The following is a 23,596-nucleotide window of genomic DNA, read 5'->3' as shown; positions in this document are numbered from 1 at the left end:
GAAAACACGGACCTTGCCCACGTGAATCAATATTCTAGCCCCGCTCCTCCTATTGAGCAACGGGGCCGACAGGGGGATGAGGAGGACGAGCATGGAGGCAGACAGGGAGAGACGGGGGGCTGTCCCTCTGCAGAGGGGGACAGTCTCATTCGGAGCTCAAACCACCAAGATCCTAAAGTGGGGATTCAGGGAAAAGGAAATAAATGACAGGAATACTCTGCAGGCTGCAAGAAAGTCGGAATTCCAGAAGACTTTTGAAGTTCCACAGAAGTGCGGTTTTAAGGTGAGTGTAGAAGGAGAAAGTGACAGAAGAGTGGCGTGTGGTACGGTGGACTCTGTTCTGGCTGGAAAACCACAGGCTGGTGTCCAGAGAACGAGATACAGCCGGCTGCTGTGACCTTAAGTGTCAGCTGGCTCGGCTACCCACTGTGTGTATTTAAGAGACGTGACCTTGTGGTTGGAAATGGAGAGAAAAGACATGAAAGCGGTAACAGTTTTAGTTTGAGTGAACAGTCTCAAGTTCAACATCTATTTATGGCTGTGCTGAAGAAGTGGTGTGTCAAACAAAAAGTCCCCAATAATCAGTAAACGTCCTTCTACAGAGATTTAAGTAGGCCTATTTTAATCAGACTAAAATATAGTTTGTTATGCATCCCCTATGCCTTATCGTACTATGCTCTTTGATCCGAGAAATCGAAATGCGTGACAATCCAATCATTTTTATAATTGTATCAATTATAATTGGAATGGTGCGTTAAACCCTAAAACCGGGGAGCAGGTGTTCAGAACACACACGTCACTGGCGGAGTCGAACCGCTCAGATGAGCGACTGCTCTGTGATGCTATGCGTCTCAATGAACCCGTGACTCTGTTGTTTCCTAGCGCCCAGCCGCGTGTTGTTGGACCAGGAGTCTCCCAGCCAGCATGATGTGCTCCCAGATGAGGTGGCTGCTGGTGATCCAGCTGCTGCTGACCGAGCAGGCCCTGTGTAGGTCCACCTCTCCTCTGGCCCACAGGAGCGCTCCACTCCCCAGCTCCAACCTCCAGGACGGCGACGGGTCAACGAGACCGGCCAGACAGAGCGTGCTGGGCTCCAGGCCCCATGGCGGGTTCAAGCACTTCCCGGTTCACGAGGGCCAACGGATCCACTCGGCCAAGCGCATGATCTCGCTCCTCAGGGAAAAGCTTGTGGGTCAGATCCACAACCACATCCAGAGTCAGGAGAACGTGAGCTGTGAGGAGCTACTGTCTGCCAGCACCATGGAGGACCCCCGGTCCCCCCTGTTCCCCCAGGAGCTCCTGGGCCTGTCCCTGGTGCCCGTGCTGGCGGTGGCGGACTGCCACCAGGAGGCGGTGGCCCTGATGCTGCAGCTCTACGACCTGCTGGGGGTGGCAGACACGGAGGAGCTGCTGGTGGAGGTGGAGGCCCTGATAGAGAGGCGGATCAGCCGCGCTGTAGCCTCCACGGCGGCGGCGGCGGCGGCGGCCACCTCCCCGCCCCCGCCGGCAGAGACCCAGCGGGTGGACGAAATGCAAATGGAGGCCGTGATGTTCAACATCCAGCAGCTGGCAAGGGAGAGTAAGACCCTCCAGGGGACCTCCGGGAGGGAGAAGCACTGGGAGGTGTGTGAGGGCTGGGCCCAGGTCAACGGGACCTTGCTGCTGGGGAAGGCGGTGGAGGGACCGTCGGAGGGGCTGGAGGAGGCGCTGAGGGCCTGCGAGAGCCTGGGACTCCAGTGTGCGGGGATAGCCCACGGCGGCGGCGGTGGCGGCGGCGGCGGCCTCCTCAAGGCGGGCCGGAGCAAGTACAGCGCGGTGCTGAAAAAGGGGAGCCGCGTGGTGCCGGCGGCCGACTCCTCCGACTGCTGGCTCCGCCTGTGCCGAGCGGAGAAGGACCCGTGGTCTCCGGCGGCCGGCCGCCGCTGGAGGCGCGGCGCCGACGACGACGACCGCTGCAGCGACAGGAAGGAGCAGAACATCTACAGCGTGGTGGAGTGGATCCCCGCCGTCAGCACGCTGTACAGCCTGGGCACCGCCATGTACTACGCCTCGCTCAACTGCACGGAGACGGCGCGCGAGAGGGCCCTCCTGAGCGCCGTGGACCTGGGCACGGACGCTCTGATGGCGGTCACGGGGGGCACGGCGGGCGTGGCCGGCTACGCCCTGGGGGCGGGCGTGAAAACGGGCGTGAAGGCCAGCCTCAAGTACCTCCTGGGCTCCATGAAGGACGAGGACCTGCTGGTGAACCAGTACACCTGGGAGGAGGAGGTCCTCCGCATGCAGGAGGACTGAGAGCCTCTCTAGAGCCTCTCTAGAGCCTCTCTAGGGCCTCTCTAGGGCCTCTCTAGAGCCTCGTTTGAGCCTTGTTAGAGCCTCTCTAGGGCCTTGTTAGAGCCTCTCTAGAGCCTCTCTAGAGCCTCTCTAGGGCCTCTCTAGGGCCTCTCTAGAGCCTTGTTAGAGCCTCTCTAGAGCCTCTCTAGAGCCTTGTTAGAGCCTCTCTAGAGCCTCTTTAGAGCCTCTCTAGAGCCTCATTTGAGCCTCTCTAGAGCCTCTCTAGAGCCTCTCTAGAGCCTTGTTAGAGCCTCTCTAGGGCCTCTCTAGGGCCTCTCTAGAGCCTCGTTAGAGCCTCTTTAGAGCCTCCTTAAACCCTCTCCAGAGCCTCTCTCGCGCCTCTGTAGAATGTCTTTACTCGAGAGAAGCTCTAGAGAGCCTCTTTAAAGCCCCTTTAGAGCCTCTCTAGAACCTCTTAAGAGCCTCTTTAAACCCTTTCTAGAGCCTCTTTAGAGCCTCTTAAGAGCCTCTTTAAACCCTCTCCAGAGCCTCTTTAGAGCCTCTCTAGAGCCTCTTTAGAGCCTCTTAAGAGCCTCTTTAAAACCTCTCCAGAGCCTCTTTAGAGCCTCTCTAGAGCCTCTTTAGAGCCTCTCTAGAGCCTCTCTAGAGCCTTGTTAAAACCTCTTTAGAGCCTCTCTAGGGCCTCTCTAGAGCCTTGTTAGAGCCTCTCTAGAACCTCTTTAGAGCCTCTTTAAACCCTCTCTAGAGCCTCGCTGAAGCCTCTGTAGAGTCTCTATGCTCTAGAGAGGCTCTAGAGAGCGTCTCTGAACCCTCTCTAGAGCCTCTCTAGAGCCACTTGGCCCCATCTCATGCACAAAATATGCTTCTGTTAGTCGTAGTCAGGTGACCTCACAAAGTAAAACATTATTTTATTACATCCAATACAATGTGTGTAATTACCACCGTATCACCTGTCTGCTTTAGTTTAACTAATCGAGTTGAAGTCGATATATTTTCAGTTGAGCATTATTTTGTATGAGATGTGTGTGTAAGATAATGATTAACCAAATAACTAGTAACATTGCAGAAAAACTTAAAATCGTAAACATAAAAAGTCCCATAAAGTTTGAAAGCAGTGTAAAGGAGAACGCCTCTCTAGACCCCGACGTCCCGCCTTGTTTTCCTTCTGCCGTTATTATCAGGTCAAAGGCATTTGTTCCGCTGGTTTATGTTCAGGGTATTTTGTGGCACAATTTGTCATTTTTGTATGTCAATAAAAAGAATACACGAATTGAATTGAATTCACTATGCTTATTTATTCATAATTTCATATTCTAAACTCTAGCTGATAACTCCTTTTGGTATTTTTATCCTTTTGAATATTGATTTAAAAAAAAAAGGGTTTTCAATCCCAAAATAAAAGTGTATCCTCCCATTATCCCTTGACCTACTTGCATGTTTTACCGTAATCTAACATACTCTATGGGCAGGGTGGTCATTTGATCAGTTAACTTATAATAACACAACCTTTTGCAATACTTACTTTATAGTCATTCGTCTGACCACACACGCCTTACTATATAGATTATAGATGTATGGTTTTAATATGGTTATGCTGATAAAGTGTGGGTGTATTTTAACCGCTCCGTGTGTCATCACTTTCCGACGTCATTTCATGGAAATTCTTGACTGCGCCATCAGTATCGTTTCTGGTGAATACGGGCAGACGGTGATTGACAACTAGAACACCCAACTGTACTCTTTAGTTTGCCCCCAACCACCAATCACATTTTCAAAATGGTCCCGAGGAAACCAGCGTCGTTGTCCAGTCATTTCGGCTCCAACAGCCTTATAAAGCTGTTAGCGAAGCTCCAAAATGGCTGACTGAGCACCCTGGAGGAAACAGGGCGGATAAAGACTGCACTACGCGTCAATGGAAATTTAAAAAAATAATAATACCAGGAAGTGTTCATTTTTTTATCATTATATTCTGTTTAATATGATCGTGGCGTTAAGTTTTTTTTTATAAACGATTGAATGAATACTTCTAATCCATGTATTGTCAGCTGTAACAGTTAATAATAACTAACATCGTCAAAGAGTGAACTTAACACTGAGGTCCACGGAGCAGGTGAGTAAGTTATTAACATGTGAACAACATGTTTGCTACACATGTAAACAACTGCTTTAAGACACCTCCCATGAACTATTTTGTAAGGCTTTGAGGAAGATGCCATATATCGTTACGCCTACTTTGAAGATGCAATGCAATTTAATCGTTTTAGTTCATTGTAAGAAAATGGGAGGGTGAAAAAGTGTGGACCAAGATAGTGTGCAAACCATATTCAACTTTAATTTATAGTGTCTTGGTGCACTTATTTGAGGCTACAATTTGGATTATACTACAGTACAATACAGTCAGTGTAGTATGATTTAGATATACTACAGTTGAGTACAGTGTAGTATGATTTACATTATACTACAGTACAAACTACAGTAACGTTTATACTAAACCAGGCTTTATTCCTTGAATCAGTGTGAAGCTGACATTTTGTTGTCGTCGTTGTTGTTGTGGTGGTTGTTGTGGTGGTTGTGTGCTCAGCATGGCGCAGTGGGAGAGCCTACAGCAGCTGCACTCGTCGTATTCACAGCAGCTGCACGAGCTGTACGACCGCGACGGCCTCCCCATGGACGTGAGGCACTACCTGGCCGCCTGGATCGAGAAGCAGGAGTGGTGAGACCCCCGCTAGCTCCCTCCCCCCCCCACGGGCCCCCTTCTGGGTTAGACCCGGACCCCCGGATCTCTGTAGGAGCGTCCAGGGGTCCGGAAACAGGTTTCATTTTGGGGGATAAAGGAACTCTCTTTGGATGCTGTTCATTCATACCCTCTGGCCCCTCTTTCACAGTAGAGTAGACGTCTTTATTGGTGAAGCAATTAAATGTCTCCCTCGAAAGTTGTACTTTCCAGATTAATTAGAAATTGTGATGTTAAAAATATTAGTAGTTGTTGGTAATTAGTATTGAATAGAAGCAGAATAGTGGCTGCATACGAAATACAATATTTTAACATTTATTGACATGCTTCTGTACCAGATTGGATAAACTTTAATGTGTTTACATTAACCTGACTTTATTGTTATTTTTTTTTACTCAATCACACACACACACACACACACACACACACACACACACACACACACACACACACACACACACACACACACACACACACACACACACACACACACACACACGTGCCAAGCGTGCCAAGTAGTGTGAGTAGATCTATAGATCTATAGTATCATTATGTAGTGGGCTTTAACGATCAGAATAACGGATGATATCAGACCTCGGTGGCTCATGTGCTTTTCAAACTGATCCACGGTCGACCACCACATGGGGACCCAGCTGGATCTGACCCTCTCTGTGTGGTGTGCCTCAGGGAGCGGGCCGCCCAGGACCTGGACTTCGCCATGGTTCTGTACCAGGTGCTGCTGGAGAACCTGGACAACCAGTACAGCCGCTTCGTGCAGGAGGAGCTCTTCCTGATGCAGCACAACATCCGACGCTACAAGCAGAACTTCCAGGTCTGTGGTCGCACGCCACCGAGGGTGGAAACTGTCTCTGCTCTCTGGTCCGCCCACACACCCGTTCCGTTAGAATCTGCATATTGAGTCAATAACACTTGGGAGTAGATTTCCATTGACCTGATATTGTATAGACTTGTACTTCAGAGGTCAGAAGCACAAGAGTTGATTGAAGGAGCTATTGGCTGGCTGTCAGGCCTGCAGAAAACCAGAAGATCTGTTTTATCTGAGATAAGAAAGTGTGAGTGTGATTGTTGTGGCCTCCGAGCTCAGAGGGAGGGTTCCCCTTTGTTATGACTCATGGCAACTTTCTTTTTAAAGCAAGCACAGGTGGTTGAGTGTGAGCATAATAATAGCGACGTTGTAGATTAAATGAGTGATCTGAGTAAGCAGAGACGGGCACAAACAGAGGATTTGACACCAGTTGGTTCTTAATCACAGTATCATTGTAGTACCCTTGTAACAATTTGTGACAAGATAACATCGTTAAATGTCATAAAAAAAAAAAGGAACCAATGAAATACAATGTATGTTTTACTGTGCTCTACGAACAGGATGTCTGGTTATTTGATTAGTGTAAAAATAAACAGCGCCTCGTTAAATACGTTATACTCTTTCGGGTTATTGTTAGCCCAGTGGACTGTGGTTTGTCTAATCTCCCGCTTGCGTCAATGTTAGTATGTAATTCTTCGTTAAATAATTGGTAAACTTGGGGGTGGTCGCTCAAAGACGACAGAGCTGCCGCAGAAGGCCGGGGTTCTCTCAAGAAATTGTTCCTCCAAATCTACTCAAGGGGAACCACTGAAACGTGACGCACAAAACATTCAATGAGCCAACAGTAACTTAAAACAACAGTAACTTGATTTCTGTTGGCTGGCACTTGGTTTTCTCGGTTAAATATTGGTGGTATTATTTCGCTACTGAGATGCGTATGAAATATGATCCTTGTTGATCTCGCCCCACAGAGGTACCAGGAAAGTCCTTGTACGTTGGCAGGCATGATCCTATGGTTCCTTGGAAAGGAAAAGGAAATTCTTCAGACCGCACGCCTGGATGAGCAGGTTTGTTTGAAGACTAGACGTCTTGGTGCTGTACGCTCTACCGACCGTACAGACCAGCTGGGTGTTCCATGCTACCAGAACATGAATAATAAAGTCCAAAATCAAATAAAAGAATAATAATATTAGTTACTTCCTTGAGTGTGTGTGGATGATGGCTGGTTTGAGCAACCTCACCTGGCCCAGACAGACAGAGTCAGACAGAATGGAAGCACATTTATTACTCAATGCAGAAGGGCTCATGAAAAAACAAAACACACACAGGAAATACACACAAATCCTTTTTTAATGTTTCGAAATGGATTTCGTATTACTATTGGTTTATAATTTTTATAACCAGGTTATGATCTATGTTGATACGAGGAGCTCTACTCACACTCCCTGTCCTCCATCTTGTCCCCCATCTCGTCCTCCATCTTGTCGCCCATCTCGTCCTCCATCTTGTCCCCCATCTTGCCCCAGGTCCAAGGCCTAAAGATGGACCAGAGTCCTATGAACACGGACACCCACAAGGACCTGGAGCGCCAGATGGCGGGCCTCAGAAACGAAGTGCAGGTAGGGCGATCCGTCTCCAACTCTTCCTGTGGTTAAGGACTGTGTCTCCATAGTGGGACTGTTTTCACTCTGAACTCTTGTTCATGTGATATGATTTCCCGTTTTTTCTTGGTGGTTCGGCCGCTCCTGGGTCCCAGTGTCTGGAACACACCCTCATCTGTCTTGAGGAGCAGCAGGACGAGTTTGACTTCAAGTACAAAACCCTGCAGATGGAAGGTGAGTCCACGGAACCTGGAAGGCTTCCGCTCGTTATTCTAGCTGCCTAGTCTAGGTCTGCATGGAGCTGATGGTTCTCTCGTCAAACTGTCCTGCAGTGATGACGGACAAGGCTCAGCAGATGCAAATCCAGACCCTCCTGAACAAGCTGAACGAGTGCAGAAAGGTATTTCTGTCTTGAAACCCATTTATTTTCTTGCTTTCAATTTATCTTGTTTTATTCTGTTGTTCTTTTTATATATTTTTTATTTGTTTATTTATATATATTGCTGTGTTCTTTTTAGAAATAGGTTGCCGAGTCAGGATCGCTTGTAACTCATTTTATTGAAGCATCATCTATGAAGCAAAAGGAGGGGAATTGTATAGGCACGCGTGGAGATACGCTTAGTAGGGCATCTGATGGACGCGTTACCTGGAGCGTTCTGGCCCCCTGGGCTATGTGGTGGGACTTAAATACTGGGCAGTTATGTGCTCTGATTGGCTAAGCATGGTGCTATATATATATTTTATTCTATTTTTTTATTTTTATCTTAAAGCTCTTTGAATAACCACTGTGTCTGATACTGTGCTGTACAAATAAATGTAACTTTGACTTTGACTTGTGACTTCGATGTGTTCCCTGTTCCTGCTGTGGCCTCCCACCTACATCCACTCTTGTTGACTCAACTCTCATGGCTCCATCCTCTCTCCCGCCCCTCCCCTGGTCCTGCTTCAGACATTGCTGGCAGCTCTCATCCGGCTCCTGGACTCGTGTGGGCTGCTGCAGGGGCTCCTGGTGCAGGGGGAGCTGGCGGACTGGCAGCGGCGGCAGCAGAGAGCCTGCATCGGAGCCCCGGACGACGTCTGCCTGGATCAGCTGGACAAGTGGTACGGTCACTCCTCTTCCCTTCTAGGGGACACATTATACCACCAGGTGTGTGTGTGTGTGATTAGCCATTACAAGCCGTTTTGAAAAGGTGAAGCTTCCGGCATCCCAGGTGGCCGTGTCCACCTGGATGTATGACGGATAGACGAGCAACGTTTGCCACAGCTACTGGGTTTGCTGGTAGACTGATCTATCCAGCACACATCTAGGCGGACACGCCCACCTGTGATGTCAGAAGAGGCACATTTTCACAATGGCTTGTAACGGCTAATCACACACACTCCTGGTGTCGTAACATGTCCCCTTTAACCCTCCTCTTTCCTTAACCCCCATCCCCCTGAACCCTCCTCTTCCTTTAACCCCCCTCTTCCCTTAACCCTCCTCCCCCTTAACCCTCTGCTACCCTTAACCCTCCTTTCCCTTAACCCTCCTCTTCCCTTAACCCTCCTCCCCCTTAACCCTCTGCTACCCTTAACCCTCCTTTCCCTTAACCCTTCTCTTCCCTTGACCCTCCTCTACCCTTAACCACCCTCCCCCTTAACTCTCCCCCTCCCCTCTAGCCACTCTCCCCCTTAACCCTCCTCTTCCCCTAACTCTCCTCTTCACCTTAAGCTTTATTCCTGTCCCAGGACACCGGTCTTGTTCACAGGTCTTGTTCCTGTCCCAGGTTCGCCGGTCTTGTTCACAGGTCTTGTTCCTGTCCCAGGTTCAGGTTCACCGGTCTTGTTCACAGGTCTTGTTCCTGTCCCAGGTTCACCGGTCTTGTTCCCCTGCCCCACCAGGTTCACCGGTCTGGCTCGCTGTCTGGTCCAGGTCCTGAAGTTCCTGAAGAAGCTGGAGGAACTGATGGGGAAGCTCTCCTACGACCAGGACCCCTTCAAGCAACAGAAACCTCTTCAGGTCAGGGCCGAGACTCTGCTGCGGGATCTACTGAAGAGGTATTACAACACACTAAACACACAAACACCATATACACACTCACTCACTGACTCACTGACTCACTGACTCACTGACTCACTCACTCACTCACTCACTCACTCACTCACTCACTCACTCACTCACTCACTCACTCACTCACTATACTTCACTCACTCACTATACTTCACTCACTCACTATACTTCACTCACTCACTCACTCACTCACTCACTCACTCACTCACTCACTCACTCACTCACTCACTCACTCACTCACTCACTCACTCACTCACTCACTCACTCACTCACTCACTCACTCACTCACTCACTCACTCACTCACTCACTCACTCACTCACTCACTCACTCACTCACTCACTCACTCACTCACTCACTCACTCACTCACTCACTCACTCACTCACTCACCAACCAACCCACCCCTGGGCTCCCTGTGGGTCTGTCTGTCATCAGCTCCTTTGTGGTGGAGACCCAGCCCTCCATGCCTCAGGGGAAAGGCCCGCTGGTCCTGAGGACCAACGTCCAGTTCTCCGTGAAGGCCAGGTCGGTGTCAGCGGCTCCTCAGGTCTTAGCGTTCATCCCTTCACGACACTGGTGTTTATGGTTGGTTTGTTGGATTCCAGGCTTCTGGTGAAGTTTCCAGAGCTCAATCACTCCATGAAGGTGACTGTCTCCATGGACAGGTGAGGCAACCGCCGGATAGAGGTTGTAAACGTTGACCAATCACAGGATGCGGTGTGAATGACCCGATGGCTGCTCTTTGTTTCTTTCTGTCCTATATTTGTTCAGGGACATGCCACAAGTTAAAGGGTAAGCCATCGCCAAACTCAAGACTTTCCTTTTGTTCTCTTCTTCTGTCATGGGAGCCGATTGTTAAACAGGACTTTCATGTTTGTTGTGTGTGTGTGTGTGTGTGTGCGCGCGTGTGTGCAGGTCTCGGCGCTTCAACGTTCTGGGGACCTCCAGCAAGGCCCTGACCATGGCCGAGAGCCAGGACGGGGGCTTGGTGGCTGACTTCAGACACCTGGTGGGTAAGGGCTAGGGTGAGGGTACGGGCTGGTGTTAGGGCCAGGGCTAGTGTTGGGATGAGGTCTAGAGTAAGGGCTAAAGTTAGGCTAAGCGTTAGGGCTAGGGTTATGCTAAGGGTTAGGGCTATGGCTAGGGCCAGAGCTAGGGCTAGGGCTAGGATAAGGGTTAGGGCTAGGGCCAGAGCAAGGGCTAGGGTTAGCGCCAGGGCAAGGGTTAGGGTTAGGGCTAGGGTCAGAGCTAGGGCTAGAGTTAGGGTTAGGGTTTGGGTAAGGGTTAGGGTTAGGGTTTGGGTAAGGGTTAGGGTTAGGGTTTGTCTCACCCTACCAGATCTGATAAAGGGTCTTACACATTGTGGATGTCTGTTGTTCTAGACGCTGAAGGAGCAGAAGAGTGGAGGCGGGGGCAAAGTGGTTAGTGAGGTGAGTAGAGATGGTCCATAAGTCTGTTCTACCTCTGATCCTCCTACCTGCTGATGTCGATGAACAAGGATCTGGACGCTGTCTCACAGGTTTTTTGTGTTTGTGCGTGTGTGTGTGCGTGTGTGTGTTTGTGTTTGCGTGTGTGTGTTTATGTGTCTGCGCGTGCGTGCCTGCGTGTGTGTGTGTGTGTGTGTTTGTGTGTCTTTGCATGCGTGCCTGCATGTGTGTGTGTGTGTGTGTGTGTTTGTGTGTCTTTGCATGCGTGCCTGCATGTGTGTGTGTGTGTGTGTTTGTGTGTCGGCGCATGCGTGTGTGTGCATGCGGGCACCGTTTTAAACAGATCTCTCTTAGTGTGACTGAGGAGCTTCACGTCATCAGCTTCAAAACAAATTTTGAGCTTCCGGACGCGGAGGTGGTTGAGCTGCAGGTACGTTCTCCTCTGGGGATTGGGGTTTGCTTTGGGGGTAGCCTGTCTATAGATTGAGTCTACATAAACCACCGTTCAAAAGTTTGTAGTCACCCAGACAATTTCATGTTATCCATGAAAACTCACACTTCTCTTCAACTGTTTTCAGCTGTGCTAACATAAGCCAATCAATTAGCAATTAGCCTTTTAACACAATTAGCTAAACAGTGTACCATTGGAACACACGAGTGATGGTGGCTGGAAATGAGCCTCGGTACACCTATGTAGATATTCCATTAATTATCTGCCGTTTCCAGCTAGAATAGTCATTTACCACATTAACAATGTCCAGACAGTATTTCTAATAAATGTGATGTTATCTTCATTGATCTTCGGGACATTTCTAAGTGACCCCCACCCCAAACTTTAGAAAGCTAAGTTCAAAGTAATAAGTGATAAGTAGGGATGAATCGGTCGCGACCGATTCGTTCCCAACGAACGAATCCCGAAGGTGAACGACAAGAGCTGGTTCCCCAAAACAAGAGAACTGGTTCTTTGATTCTTTTTTTTTTAACATAAAACAAAAATATAAATATACAATAAAATAACGTAAAAAGTCACGTAAATAAAATATACAAACAAACAGAGCTTTGTCTCCCCGCGACCTTATATTGATTGAGTCTACAACGTTCTGAAAGATTCAGCCAATGAGAGGTAGCAATGGTGTTGCCATGGCACCCGGGTGAACAAATTACAAGGTGGTACCGTCGGGGGGGGGGGCAGGCAGACACCTGTGAGATTCCCTGTCAAATGACGTAATCTGACTTAACGAACGAATCAAACAAACAAATCGTTATAGTGAACTGAACTGAAAGAACTGATTCCCGGAAAAGGATCATTTTGCCCATCCCTAGTGATAAGTGTAGTTGAAGGGTGACCTCATGTGATGGCGGAGAGGCCTGTGACGGCGTGTCTCTGACCCGTGTGTCCGCCGCCCCCTGTGGTCAGGCCTCCTCTCTCCCGGTGGTCATCATCTCCAACTCCAGCCAGCAGCAGAGTGCCTGGGTGGCGGTCCTGTGGTTCAACATGCTCTCTGAGAGCCCCAAGGTGAGCGCCGCCCGCTGGTCAGACGGCCCGCGCTGCTCCCGGACTCCCTGCAATGCTGCTGCTGCTCCAGGAAGTTTACACATCCCTGGCAAAGATTAGATTTACTTAGTAACTTCACACCTGTGCTTCCGTGGTTTGTTTGTTTGTGTGCGTGTGTTACTATGTGTGTGTGTGTGTGTGTGTGTGTGTGTGTGTCACTGTGTGCATATGTGCATATGTGCTTGTGTATGTGTGTGTGTATGTATGTGTGTGTGTGTGTGTGTGTGTGTGTGAGTGTGTGTGTGCGTGTCAGTGTGTGTGTGTGTGTGTGTGTGTGTGTGTGTGTGTGTGCATGTGTGTGTGTTTTTTTGTCACTGTGTGTGTGTGTGTGTGTGCGTGACATTGTGTGTGTGTGTGTGTGTGCATGACATTTGTGTGTGTGTGTGTGTGTGTGTGTGTGTGTGTGCATGTGTGTGTGTGTTTGTGTCACTGTGTGTGTGTGTGTGTGCGTGACATTGTGTGTGTGTGTGTGTGTGCATGACATTTGTGTGTGTGTGTGTGTGCACGGTTTCCAGGATGTCCTGTTCTTCGCCAACCCTCCTATTGCCCCCTGGCCGGTGCTGGCGGAGATGTTGAGCTGGCAGTTCCTGTCCTCCACCGGGCGGGGTCTGGAGAGCAGTCAGCTGGACATGATCGCCCACAAACTGTTCGGTACGCACCCCAACCCCCACCACCCCCACCACCCCCTCCATCGCCGCCTCCTCGCCCCCCCCCCCCCCCCCCCCCCCCAAAACCTCCACTAACAGGTTTCATTCTTCTCTTTTCATGCCTGCAGACAAACAAGACAACTACGACACCTGTCAGATCTCCTGGGCCCGATTCAGCAAGGTAAACACAGTTGAACAAGGTCGGTTGTGCGCGACGTACAGGCCGGTGACAGGAGGTCTGTGTGGGTCTGTGTGGGTCTGTGTGTGTCTGTGTGTGTCCGTGTGGGTCGCTGGGAGACATTGAACCTGAACCTTTCTTTGTAGGAGAACACCGCCCACGCCAACTTCACCTTCTGGGTGTGGTTTGATGGAATTCTGACGATGGTTAAAGCCTGCCTGGAAGAGATGTGGAAAGATGGGTGAGTGATTGACCCGCTCCTTCTACCAGCGCTCATCTGGGACAGAGTAGAACACGTTGCTGCGTGTAGGCCAGGCCGCTGTGTGATCACAGGCCCTTGGTTCAGCATTGACCTCAACTATCTTTTGGTGTGAAGGCCGATACTTGAAGCTCTCTCTCTCTCTCTCTCTCTCTCTCTCTCTCTCTCTCTCTCTCTCTCTCTCTCTCTCTCTCTCTCTCTCTCTCTCTCTCTCTCTCTCTCTCTCTCTCTCTCTCTCTCTCTCTCTCTCTCTCTCTCTCTCTCTCTCCTCTCTCTCTCTCTCTCTCTTCCCCCCCCCCCCCCCCCTCTCTCTCTCTCTCTCTCTCTCTCTGTCTCCAGCTTCATCCTAGGCTTCGTGAGTAAGGAGCGGGTGAAACGCCTCCTGAAGAAGAAGCTCAGAGGGACGTTCCTGCTGCGCTTCAGTGAGAGCATCAAAGACGGAGGGGTGACCTTCTCCTGGGTGGACTACACCCCCGACAGTGAGTCCCGCTCCCCACTCTCCGGTGGAGTCGACGTGTTCCCCCATGAGTTAAATTCAGAGCATTGAGACGCTTCACCCAAAGAGACTTGCATAAGAACATTCGTCAGAGGAAGGGAAACCATGTATCGCTGTCGGTACAGTAAGGATGTTTATAGAACCAAGCACTAACCGTCACTAGGTTAACCCATTCCCCGTTTACAACAAAGATAGCTTGAATAAGATGCTACACAGTACTAAGTACTACTTTTTGTAGTGCCAGGACGTACAACATACTACAAGTGTGTAAAAGGGGTGTGGGTGGCAGGGGGGAGAGTTCAGAGTCCAGGTGAACTCTGAACAGGTGAGACCTGAGTCTTTTGGCGAAAGCTGTTGAGCGACTCTGCGGTCCCGACATCGGAAGGAAGCTTGTTCCACCACTGCGCTGCCCGTCTTCACCCCCCCAACCCCCCCCCCCCCCCCCCACCCCAACCCCCACCCCAACCCCCTGCGGCTCTCCCTCAGACGAGCCAGACGTGAAGTCGGTGCAGCCCTTCACCAGGACGGACCTGGCCCAGATCCCCTTCCACGAGATCATCAGGAACTTCCAGCTGATGGAGGCAGACAACGTCCCGGAGAACCCGCTGCTGTACCTGTACCCCAACATCCCCAAGGACCAGGCCTTCGGGAAGTACTACACTGACAAGTGTGGAGGTGAGAGCTCCTGTTCAGGGACCTTCTTGGCCGCTCGGTGCTATAGGCAGCCACCTGCGCCATCTAGTGGAGGGGGACGTAACTGCGCCCAGAATAATAGTTGAAATATTTGTTAATTACTATTATAATGATTAGTAATAAATTATAATTATAATAATAATAGTAATGGTTTGTTTTCAATATTGCCACCTGCTCACAGATAACAGATGACAAAACTATCTTCCAAAAGAAGCATACTGCTATTGTTGTATTTATCGCTGATGCCAATAGGGGGCGCTGTGTCGACTAAAACCCTACTGCATGCACTCATGTGTTCATGTGCGTCTCACTGTGCTCCTCTCAGAAGAAAGTCCGTACGTCAAATACATCCGGACAAAGCTGGTCTTTGTCTCCAAGGAGTGAGTACCTTCATCTCTCTACCCCCTACCTACCACCACTCTCACTCACCAGTCTTTTTTTTTTTTTTTTTTTTTTTTCTTGCATAGTAAAGAGAACAGACACGTAACAGAAAAACAAACGAAAAGCACAGAAATAAAATGAAGAGAAAAAAAACACCACTCAGTCTTACGGCTCAGTTATGCTCCCATTTCGTCTGTAAATAGAGACGGACGTTATCAACGTTCTAACCTTCACTGTCCTACACTTTCAAGCGTCCTTTACGTTGGAATGGACGTTGAGCAAAACATCCTCTAGAGGGCGTCGTTCAGATTCAAAAGTTACTCCAATAAAGTAAAAAAAGTTTATGACAACAAACATGACGATGATGGGGAGAAAACGATCCTGCATCTATTGAGAAGGTGGCGAAATCGGAGGCAACGTTGTAGACGGCGGTGGTCAGTGAGACCACTAAATACATCCCGGTCCGGAGTGTGGACGGAGAATTCCAGTCATTTTTCTTTGTGTATGCTATTCATGGCACTTTTTTGTGTACAATGCCAGACACTGCCCCCACGATTTCCGTTGGTACTGCAACGTTTGGTCCGTGTCCGTACACATCCGCAAGCTTGCAGGATACGTGCGGAAATGCGGACGAAATGTACGCAGAGTACGGACAGAAGGCTCCGTCTGTGTATGCGTATCTAACGTAGAGCATAAATTAGCCTTTAGTCTCTAATGAGTACATCTTCTCCTCTACCCTCTACCTATCACCACTCAGTCTTAGGGTGCACTCACACTAGGCCATCTGGCCGTGGCTGTTGGCCGTTTTCACACCTAAACGTGCTCAACTGGCCCCATTCTTCTCTGGCCTGCACTCACACTAGGCCATCTGGCCGTGGCCATCTGGCCTGGCCACGGTAGGCTCTTGTACATGCGTCATCACGTCGCAAGTAATACGACGTGATGGCCTGGCCTGGCCAGACTGGCCACACTCATACTGGCAGATTTGAGCACGGTTAGGTGTGAAAACGGCCAACAGCCACGGCCAGACGTGGCTGTCACACTAGGCCCTAGGCCACTAGGCCATAGGCCATAGGCCATCTGGCCTGGCCACGGTAGGCTCTTGTGCATACGTCATCACGTCGTAACACGTCATCACCAAGCGTCCGCTGCATGGACCATAATAAAGTCTGCCGCCAGTCAGAGTTTTAACAACAATGGACAACAACACAGAGAACACAGTTCTTTTGCTTATTTGGAGCCGTTCTCAGATAGAGCCCACTCTCACTGCTGTTTTTTTCGAGTACGCAAACAAGCGTAAACATCGCTTGACGCCATGTTTACCGCTTACCGTTTAATAATAAAGGCTTGTCGCCTTTATTATGTACATGGTCGTCGCATGGACTATACGTCATCCAGCTCGGGTTGCGTAGCCGTGCATGCGGATGGCCAGATGGCCATCAGATGGCCATGGATGTACTCACTAGAGTGCACCCTTAGTCTCTAGTGAGTACATCCATCTCTCTACCACCACTCAGTCTTAGTCTCTAGTGACTACATCCATCTCTCTGCCACCACTCAGTCTTAGTCTCTAGTGACTACATATTTTCCTTCCCAGTCGTTCCAAACATCTGTTGCTGTTGTTGATGTGTTGTTTATTTGTTTGTGGTTTGTTGTTGAAAACGACAACAACTCAGAAGCTCCGGCCTCATGAACTCGGTAACGACAGCCAATGAGCCGCCGGTTAACGGCTGCTTGTGATTGGTCCCTGCAGGGGCCGGCTGGAAGCCAAGTCCCCTCAGTACTCAGACATGGCGGAGGGCGCAGAGGGCGCGGAGGCTCCGCCCTCACAGGGTGAGCTGTGTGGACAGACCGCCGGTGAGTCCTGGCTCTGTCCGACCACCGCCTGCCCTCCCTCCCCTCTGCTCCCGCCAATCAACGGTCGGGGAGCATGTGGGGTGTTTGGGGGCACTGGGAGCGTTCCTGGTGTTTTGGGGCGCAGGGGGTATGTCTGGTGTTTGGGGGTGTATGTGGGGGGTATGTGGGCGGTATGTGAGGCGGTACGTGGGGGTGTTTGTGGGGGTGTATGTGGAGGTGTATGGGGGTGTTTCTGGGGGTAGATGTGGGGGTGTTTGTGGGGGGGTATGTGGGGCTGGTTGAATGAATACACAGGTTGCTTGGGAGCTTTTCGTAACCTTTCATTCGGTTTAATCATTTCAACATCTCCGCCTGCTGCAGCTTTCACGATTCAACGCAGTATACCTCCTCAAGTTAACATGAAGTCCACTGCAGTCGACTGGCCTACATGAGGTCTACCTGTAGGCCTACATGAAGTTTACATGTAGTCTGTAGACCTACATTAATTCTACCCGTAGGCCTACATGAAGTCTACTGTAGTCGGTAGGCCTGCATGAAGTCTACTTGTAGGCCTGCATGAAGTCTACCTGTAGTCGGTAGGCCTACATGAAGTCTACCTGTAGTCGGTAGGCCTAAATGAAGTCTGCTGTAGTCGGTAGGCCGACTTGAAGTCTACCTGTAGGCCTACATTAGGTCTACCTGTAGTCGGTAGGTCTACATGAAGTCTACTGTAGTCGGTAGGCCTAAATGAAGTCTGCTGTAGTCGGTAGGCCGACTTGAAGTCTACCTGTAGGCCTACATTAGGTCTACCTGTAGTCGGTAGGTCTACATGAAGTCTACTGTAGTCGGTAGGCCTACATTAATTCTACCTGTAGTCCTACATGAAGTCTATTGTAGTCAGTAGGCCTACATGAAGTCCACTGTAGTCGGTAGGCCTACATGAAGTCTACCTGTATTCGTTTGGCCTACATGAGGTCTACATGATGTCTACCTGTAGGCCTTCATGAGGTCTACCAATAGTCGGTAGGCCTACGTGAGGTCTCCCTGTAGGTCTACATAAAGTCTTTGTTTTGTTGAATGAACTTATATTTGAGTGAGAGAAGCCCGTTTTTAGGCTGTAGCTGTTTCCCCTGGTAAGATTGGAACATGGTACATGCCTAAACATGGGATTCAAATCTAATCGAATCAAATATGCATGCAAATTTATAATACAATGCATTGCTGAGTCATCATAATGCACGTTGGGAGGGAAAAAATACAAACTACAAACTAACCAGTAAAGGGACTTCTTTTAAAGTCTAATCAATGGTGGACTCTCCTCCTGCTCCCCCTCCTACTCCTCCCCTTCTCCTCCTCCTCCTCCTCCTCCGGTTCCTCCTCCTCCTCCTGTTCCTGCTCCTCCTCCTCCTCCTCCTCCTCCCTCTTCCTGTTCCTCCTCCCCCTCCTCCTCCTCCTCCCCCTTTTCCTTCTACTCCTCCCCCTCTCCCTCTGCTCCTCCTCCTACTCCTCCTCCTTCTCCTCCTCCTCCTCCTCCTCCTCCCACTCCTACTCCTCCTCCTCCTCTTCCTCCTCCTCCTCCTCCGCCTCCTCCCACACCTACTCCTCCTCTTCCTGCTCCTCCTCTTCCTCCTCCTCCTTCTCCTCCTCTTCTTGCTCCTACTCCTCCTCCTCCTCCTCCTCCTCCTCCTCCTCCTCCTCCTCCTCCTCCTCCTCTTCCTGTTCCTCCTCCCCCTCCTCCTCCTCCCCCTTTTCCTTCTGTTCCTTCTCCTGCGCCTGCTCCCCCTCCTACTCCTCTCCCTCTGCTCATCCTCCTACTCCTCTCCCTCTGCTCATCCTCCTACTCCTCCTCCTCCTCCTCCTCCTCCTTCTCCTCCTCCTCCTCCTCCTCCTCCTCCTCCGCCTCCACCCACTCCTACTCCTCCTCTTCCTGCTCCTCCTCTTCCTCCTCCTCTTCTTGCTCCTCCTCCTCCTCCTCCTCTTCCTGCTCCTCCTCCTCCTCCTCCTCCTCCTCCTGTTCCTGCTTCTCCTGCTCCAGACGGAGATGCGATCCTGAAGGCGGCGGAGGCGGCGATGAACGACCCCCTGCTGTCCTCCACGGGGAGGGATGCAGACGGTGACCTGCTGGCCCTCCTCGACCAGGCGGAGGGCTTCAACTCCTGGGACCTGCTGACTCTGGACGGACCCCAGATCGACCTGTCCTTCCAGTTCGACTGCCCCATCGGCCAGCTGTAGCCTTGTGGAGCTCACCGGACTTCTGTTGTGAACCAACCAGATGTTGGCTACCCCTGCTGGTAACCTCTATTATGAAGGTTCAACAAGTAATCCTCTCAACGTTTCTAATGTCATCGTCCTCTAATGTCATCGTCCAACCAGGAAGGGAAGGGCGCCCTCTACAGCAACGCTGGTTACTGCAAGAGCTTTTCTGCTTTATGCTGACGACCTGTTTTATCCTGTGAAGAAAATGTTGAGGTAATTAGAACGTCTATGTTTAATCGTTATTCCAGCTGGGTTTATGGATGTACCAGATGTGGGGGAACAAACTAGAAACATTGCGGTGGACTGGGGATGGAGCTGAGCTCTGGCCGTGGGACGATGGTTTTGGTCTTTCAGGACCTTAGGGTGAAGGTCCTGTTGGAGTTGTTGCACTTATTTTTACATAATTGTGTTATGGAACGGAACTGAAACATGTTCAATAAAAGCTGTGATGGCGGGGCTCGGTTCTCGTTTGGTTGTGGATTCATCAGATGAGCTGAGAGAGGAGGCCTCAGAACAATAAAAAATAGTCGGTGACAAATCAGTTTTCAAATCGGTTTTATTTTGGTATATCACGGAGATTTGCAAATGTATATATATATATTTTATGGAATTGACTAAGAACAAACCTGGTTAATATATAATGGTTGACAAAAGAATAATTATTTTGGAAGACCCCCCTAACCCCGTCATCTAATCTGCAGACCGCCCTCACCCCTTCATCTGTTTTGTAATATCAAAGACTAGACAGCAGCTCAAGGATGGACTCCTCCCAACACATCTGGGGACCGGGACCAGGCCAACGTCCACTGTCAGGGGGGGACAGCTTTATTCAGTCTTAAGAGACAGAGACCAGCAGCTCACAGTTCACAGTGATGCCAGTCGCTAAAGTAAGCAAGTTGTCATGTGGTCGCCCGTGTCAGACTGGACTTGATCTGTTCCCCGAACAGACCGAGCTGTGAGTTACAATGCTTTGGACATTCTGTATGTCGAGCTTCAAGTATAAGGACGCATTACTGACATGTCTGAACTATTTAAGAACCAGCAAAGTGTTGCGTTGAAAGGTGCGTCGGGGTTCAGTCGCCATCTGGCGGTGGTTGAAAGGTACTGCAGTGATAGGTTAGGGACATGGTAGTAGTCTCGCAAAGCCAGACCAAACTACAGCAAGTAGAATGGTCTGGAGCCACCCTCGAGCCTATGTGGAAACTGGGCGGGCCTTTTTTTATTTCTTTAAACCAATCACAATCGTCTAGGGTGGGGCTAAGCCCGGGAAGCAGCAGCAGTGTCCATGCAAAATAGAACATCTTTCTTCCTCAGCAAATGCTGTAAGCAAATCTTTTGCAGTTCTTTGCAATTTTCGATGGAAAGAGCCAAACATGCCAACTTTACAGCGCCGTCAAAGTCCTCTTCAAAACTCGGCATACTGCCTAGTTTCCGAATTGGGGGGGGGCACAATACGGTAACGCCAGCAACCGGAAGGGGAGGAGTCGCGGCCAAATCGGCCGCTAAGCAATAGACGCTGTCCACTTCCGTTCAGCCAGACTAGGGACATGGTGGTTTAAAGCCGAGGCATGGGACCACTTAAGGGGAGGATGTGCACAAATATACTGATCATTTTTAGGTGAGGGGTTTATATGGGAGTCCCCTGATGGTAGGAAGCAGAGGGGGTTCGTTAATCAGAAGATCTGTAAGGCATTGTCTCTAGAGACGAGCAGCAACAGTAATGTAATAAATAAATAAATACCGATTATTGAAATCAAACTGGCACGGGTGTCGGTGATAATTATTTTATTAAACATTTGAAAGTGGAACTGGACAACCAAAAGGTAGCCGACCCTATTTAATCGGAAGTCGTGTGTGCATCTGTAAGGCCCATTAAGAAAGTTGTCCTTTTCAGGCTTCCTCTTTTGCCCGAAAAAACACAGGTTGCGTTAAATCGGAATACCCCTCTTTGGGCCAAGTCTACAACGTTTCCATGTTGTGCAAGACTTTTACGAACTTCCATCATTATCCAAGAAAACTTCAACCTTAAACCTGTCCATTATTGTTGCCGTTCTGACCAGCTGTTCCATACCAGTAATTGCATTGACCGGCTCCTGGAGTTTGGCCCTTTGAGAACGCCTATGGGTGTGTTCCATAACGTTAGCTCCTTCCCTTTAGGCTACTTTGGCGGGAGAAGCAGTAGCAGTTAGTGGTCAAGCAGCAGGAAACGAGAACTGTGGAGATGATACGGCAGAGCTGCACCATTAAAAGGCGAGGTCGTCTGTAGCGGTCTGTCTCCAGCGCTTCATGGAGAGTTAGTCTACAGACATGGAGGACTAGCAGGAGGCCGACCTGTTCCTCAGGGCCCTCCAGAGACGGCCCAGGGGCGAGAAGGCCCTGGTGAGCAGCAGGTGGTAGGACCGGCGGAACTGGGGGTTCATCACTGCGTAGAGCAGCGGGTTGACACAGCTGTTGAGCCAGGTCAGGTTGACGCAGAACATGTAGAGGATCTGCGGAGCGCGGCCCCTCTGGTCGGCCAGGTTCAGCAGCAGGAACGGGACGAAGCTGAACACGAAACACAGGAAGACGGCGAAACACATTCGGGTCACCCGCTTTAACTCGTCGCCCCCGGAGCTCTGGGTCGCATGGGGGGGGGTCGTGGATGGAGGGGTCGTAGACGGAGGAGAGGTGGACGGAGGGGTCTTAGATGGAGGGGAGGTGGATGGAAGGGTGGTGGCCGGCTCCTCTGGGGAGGCCCTTGCCCTGGCCGTGTGCGTCTCCAGGGCAGAGCGAGTCGGCTGTGGTTCCCCCGGCTCCTTGTACCACGTGGCTCCGGCCCTGTGTGCGGGCGGTTCCCCCTGGCTGTCGACCTCACTGGTGCACGTGGGGGCCCCACCTCCGCTGCCGACGCCGCTGTCGTCCACCGTCCCGGCCGCCGGAGCGACCCTCTTCCTGGAGGAGCGGTGGCTGGGACGGTGGCGGAGGACGGCCCGGGCCGCCAGGCGGACCCTCCGGTAGATCAGCAGGTAGAAGACGCCCATGCAGAACAGCCCCGCGAAGAAGTAGAGGACGAACAGGACGGTGCTGTAGGGGCGGCCCCGCGTCCGGTGGAAGCCGCAGGTGCAGACCAGAGGCACGAAGACGTACACGGGCCAGAGCGGGCCGAAGCTGGCCAGGCCTAGGGCCCAGGTGGAGGCCAGCAGGAGCAGCAGGCCGCGGGCGGAGAAGAGCCGCTCGAAGGTGGACCTCCGCCGCACCAGGAGGTAGCGGCTCACGGCGATCAGGCAGAGCGTGAGGATGGACACAGCGTTGGAGACGTAGAGGAGCAGGCCGTAGGCCCGGCAGCCCAGCGCGCCACCTCGCCACCGCAGGTGCAGGTAGAGGTCGGTGCTGACGGGCTGCAGCAGCGCGCAGTACAGCAGGTCGGCCAGCGCCAGGTTGACGATCAGCACGTTGAAGCGGGTCCGGATGCACGGGTCAGTGGCGAAGGCCAGGACGGTCATCAGGTTCCCCACGGTGCCAGTGATCGTGACCAGGCACCCCCACAACACGGCAAAGTAGCGGTATTCCACCAACAGGGGGTGGTAGCAGGAGAAGTAGGTCTGGTTAACTGAGTCCCAATCATGGGTCAGATTTCTGAGTACAGTCAAAAAAACAAACCAAAGGATGAATTAGTTAGAATAGTATGGGACATCTCTGACATCATGTTAACACAGGGGTCCATTAAATACATGGAAGCCAGGAACTGGCATAAAGATGATCTATCTACTGATTTACAGAGAGCACAGTGCCGCTAATATCGATTATGCAGCTCTACTTATTTAGAGAGAGCACAATGCTTCTAACATAGATAATGCAGCTCTACTGATTTGCAGAATCAATTCCCTGTGAAGATGTGATGGTGTTGTAAGCTGGAGCCATCAGCTTTCTGTAGTTCTGTTTTCTAAAATGCAGAACTGCAATGCATTTCAAGAGCGGTGCTATCAACTTAGTAGTGAGTAAAACTGAAGTTGAACTTCTCTGTTGGAGAGCCAGATTGAGGTTCCTCCCACTATATACGGAGATTATAATGCATGCGTAAATTAAACAAATTAATAATTTTAGATAATTCTGTTAATCTATAGGGAGTGAGGAGTCAACACAGAAGCAGTCCATAGTAATCAGTCTCACCTTGTTGAGGCGTCCCTCCAAGCCGATGGCTCCATGATAGATGAACACTGAAGACGAGTTTCTGCCACATCCGCGTCTAGCCTGCAGATGAACGCTAAATCCTGTTAATGATGTAAGCCAGGCCTATTCAACTAGCGGCCCGTGGGCTAAATGCGGCCCCTCTTAATTTTTTTGGTTGCATGCAAAAAATAAACAAAATAAAGGCGAAACATATTTG

General features: G+C 50.5%; 3 protein-coding genes across 5 annotated transcripts; 2 read left to right on the top strand and 1 right to left on the bottom strand.

The window, feature by feature from the left end:
- The first annotated feature begins 76 nt into the window (after positions 1 to 76).
- apof (apolipoprotein F) lies at positions 77 to 3,603 on the top strand. The gene is made up of 3 exons (XM_056605851.1): positions 77 to 283; positions 883 to 2,296; positions 2,330 to 3,603. The coding sequence occupies exons 1-2, from the start codon at positions 77 to 79 to the stop codon at positions 2,290 to 2,292; spliced, it is 1,617 nt and encodes a 538-aa protein (XP_056461826.1). The 3' UTR covers positions 2,293 to 2,296; positions 2,330 to 3,603.
- Positions 3,604 to 4,213: 610 nt separating this feature from the next.
- stat2 (signal transducer and activator of transcription 2) lies at positions 4,214 to 20,357 on the top strand. Of its 3 annotated transcripts, XM_056605804.1 has the most exons (24): positions 4,214 to 4,402; positions 4,874 to 5,005; positions 5,714 to 5,858; positions 6,824 to 6,919; positions 7,379 to 7,471; positions 7,609 to 7,687; positions 7,786 to 7,853; positions 8,403 to 8,554; positions 9,335 to 9,490; positions 9,938 to 10,027; positions 10,108 to 10,167; positions 10,274 to 10,294; positions 10,418 to 10,511; positions 10,885 to 10,932; positions 11,273 to 11,359; positions 12,347 to 12,445; positions 13,000 to 13,135; positions 13,260 to 13,312; positions 13,456 to 13,550; positions 13,908 to 14,047; positions 14,551 to 14,739; positions 15,083 to 15,137; positions 16,892 to 16,995; positions 19,010 to 20,356. In XM_056605804.1, exons 2-24 carry the CDS (start codon positions 4,875 to 4,877, stop codon positions 19,204 to 19,206), a joined length of 2,388 nt encoding a protein of 795 aa, XP_056461779.1. In that variant the 5' UTR covers positions 4,214 to 4,402; position 4,874; the 3' UTR covers positions 19,207 to 20,356. The 3 variants fall into 3 exon arrangements, with proteins under 3 accessions (XP_056461779.1, XP_056461780.1, XP_056461781.1); XM_056605805.1 differs by lacking the exon at positions 16,892 to 16,995 and having other exon boundaries at positions 19,010 to 19,191; XM_056605806.1 differs by lacking the exon at positions 4,214 to 4,402 and having other exon boundaries at positions 4,875 to 5,005; positions 19,010 to 20,357.
- Positions 20,358 to 21,545: 1,188 nt separating this feature from the next.
- On the bottom strand, positions 21,546 to 23,414 carry LOC130402301 (G-protein coupled receptor 84-like). Its single transcript, XM_056606451.1, has 2 exons — positions 23,380 to 23,414; positions 21,546 to 22,845 (listed from the first exon to the last, which is right to left on the bottom strand). The coding sequence occupies exons 1-2, from the start codon at positions 23,412 to 23,414 to the stop codon at positions 21,546 to 21,548; spliced, it is 1,335 nt and encodes a 444-aa protein (XP_056462426.1).
- Positions 23,415 to 23,596: the final 182 nt, after the last annotated feature.

The sequence above is a fragment of the Gadus chalcogrammus genome, chromosome 13 (assembly GCF_026213295.1).
Source record: "Gadus chalcogrammus isolate NIFS_2021 chromosome 13, NIFS_Gcha_1.0, whole genome shotgun sequence".
In the NCBI taxonomy this organism is placed as follows: Eukaryota; Metazoa; Chordata; class Actinopteri; order Gadiformes; family Gadidae; genus Gadus; species Gadus chalcogrammus.
The sequence above is the reverse complement of the archived record's forward strand: the minus strand, read 5'-3'. Positions and strand labels throughout refer to the sequence as shown.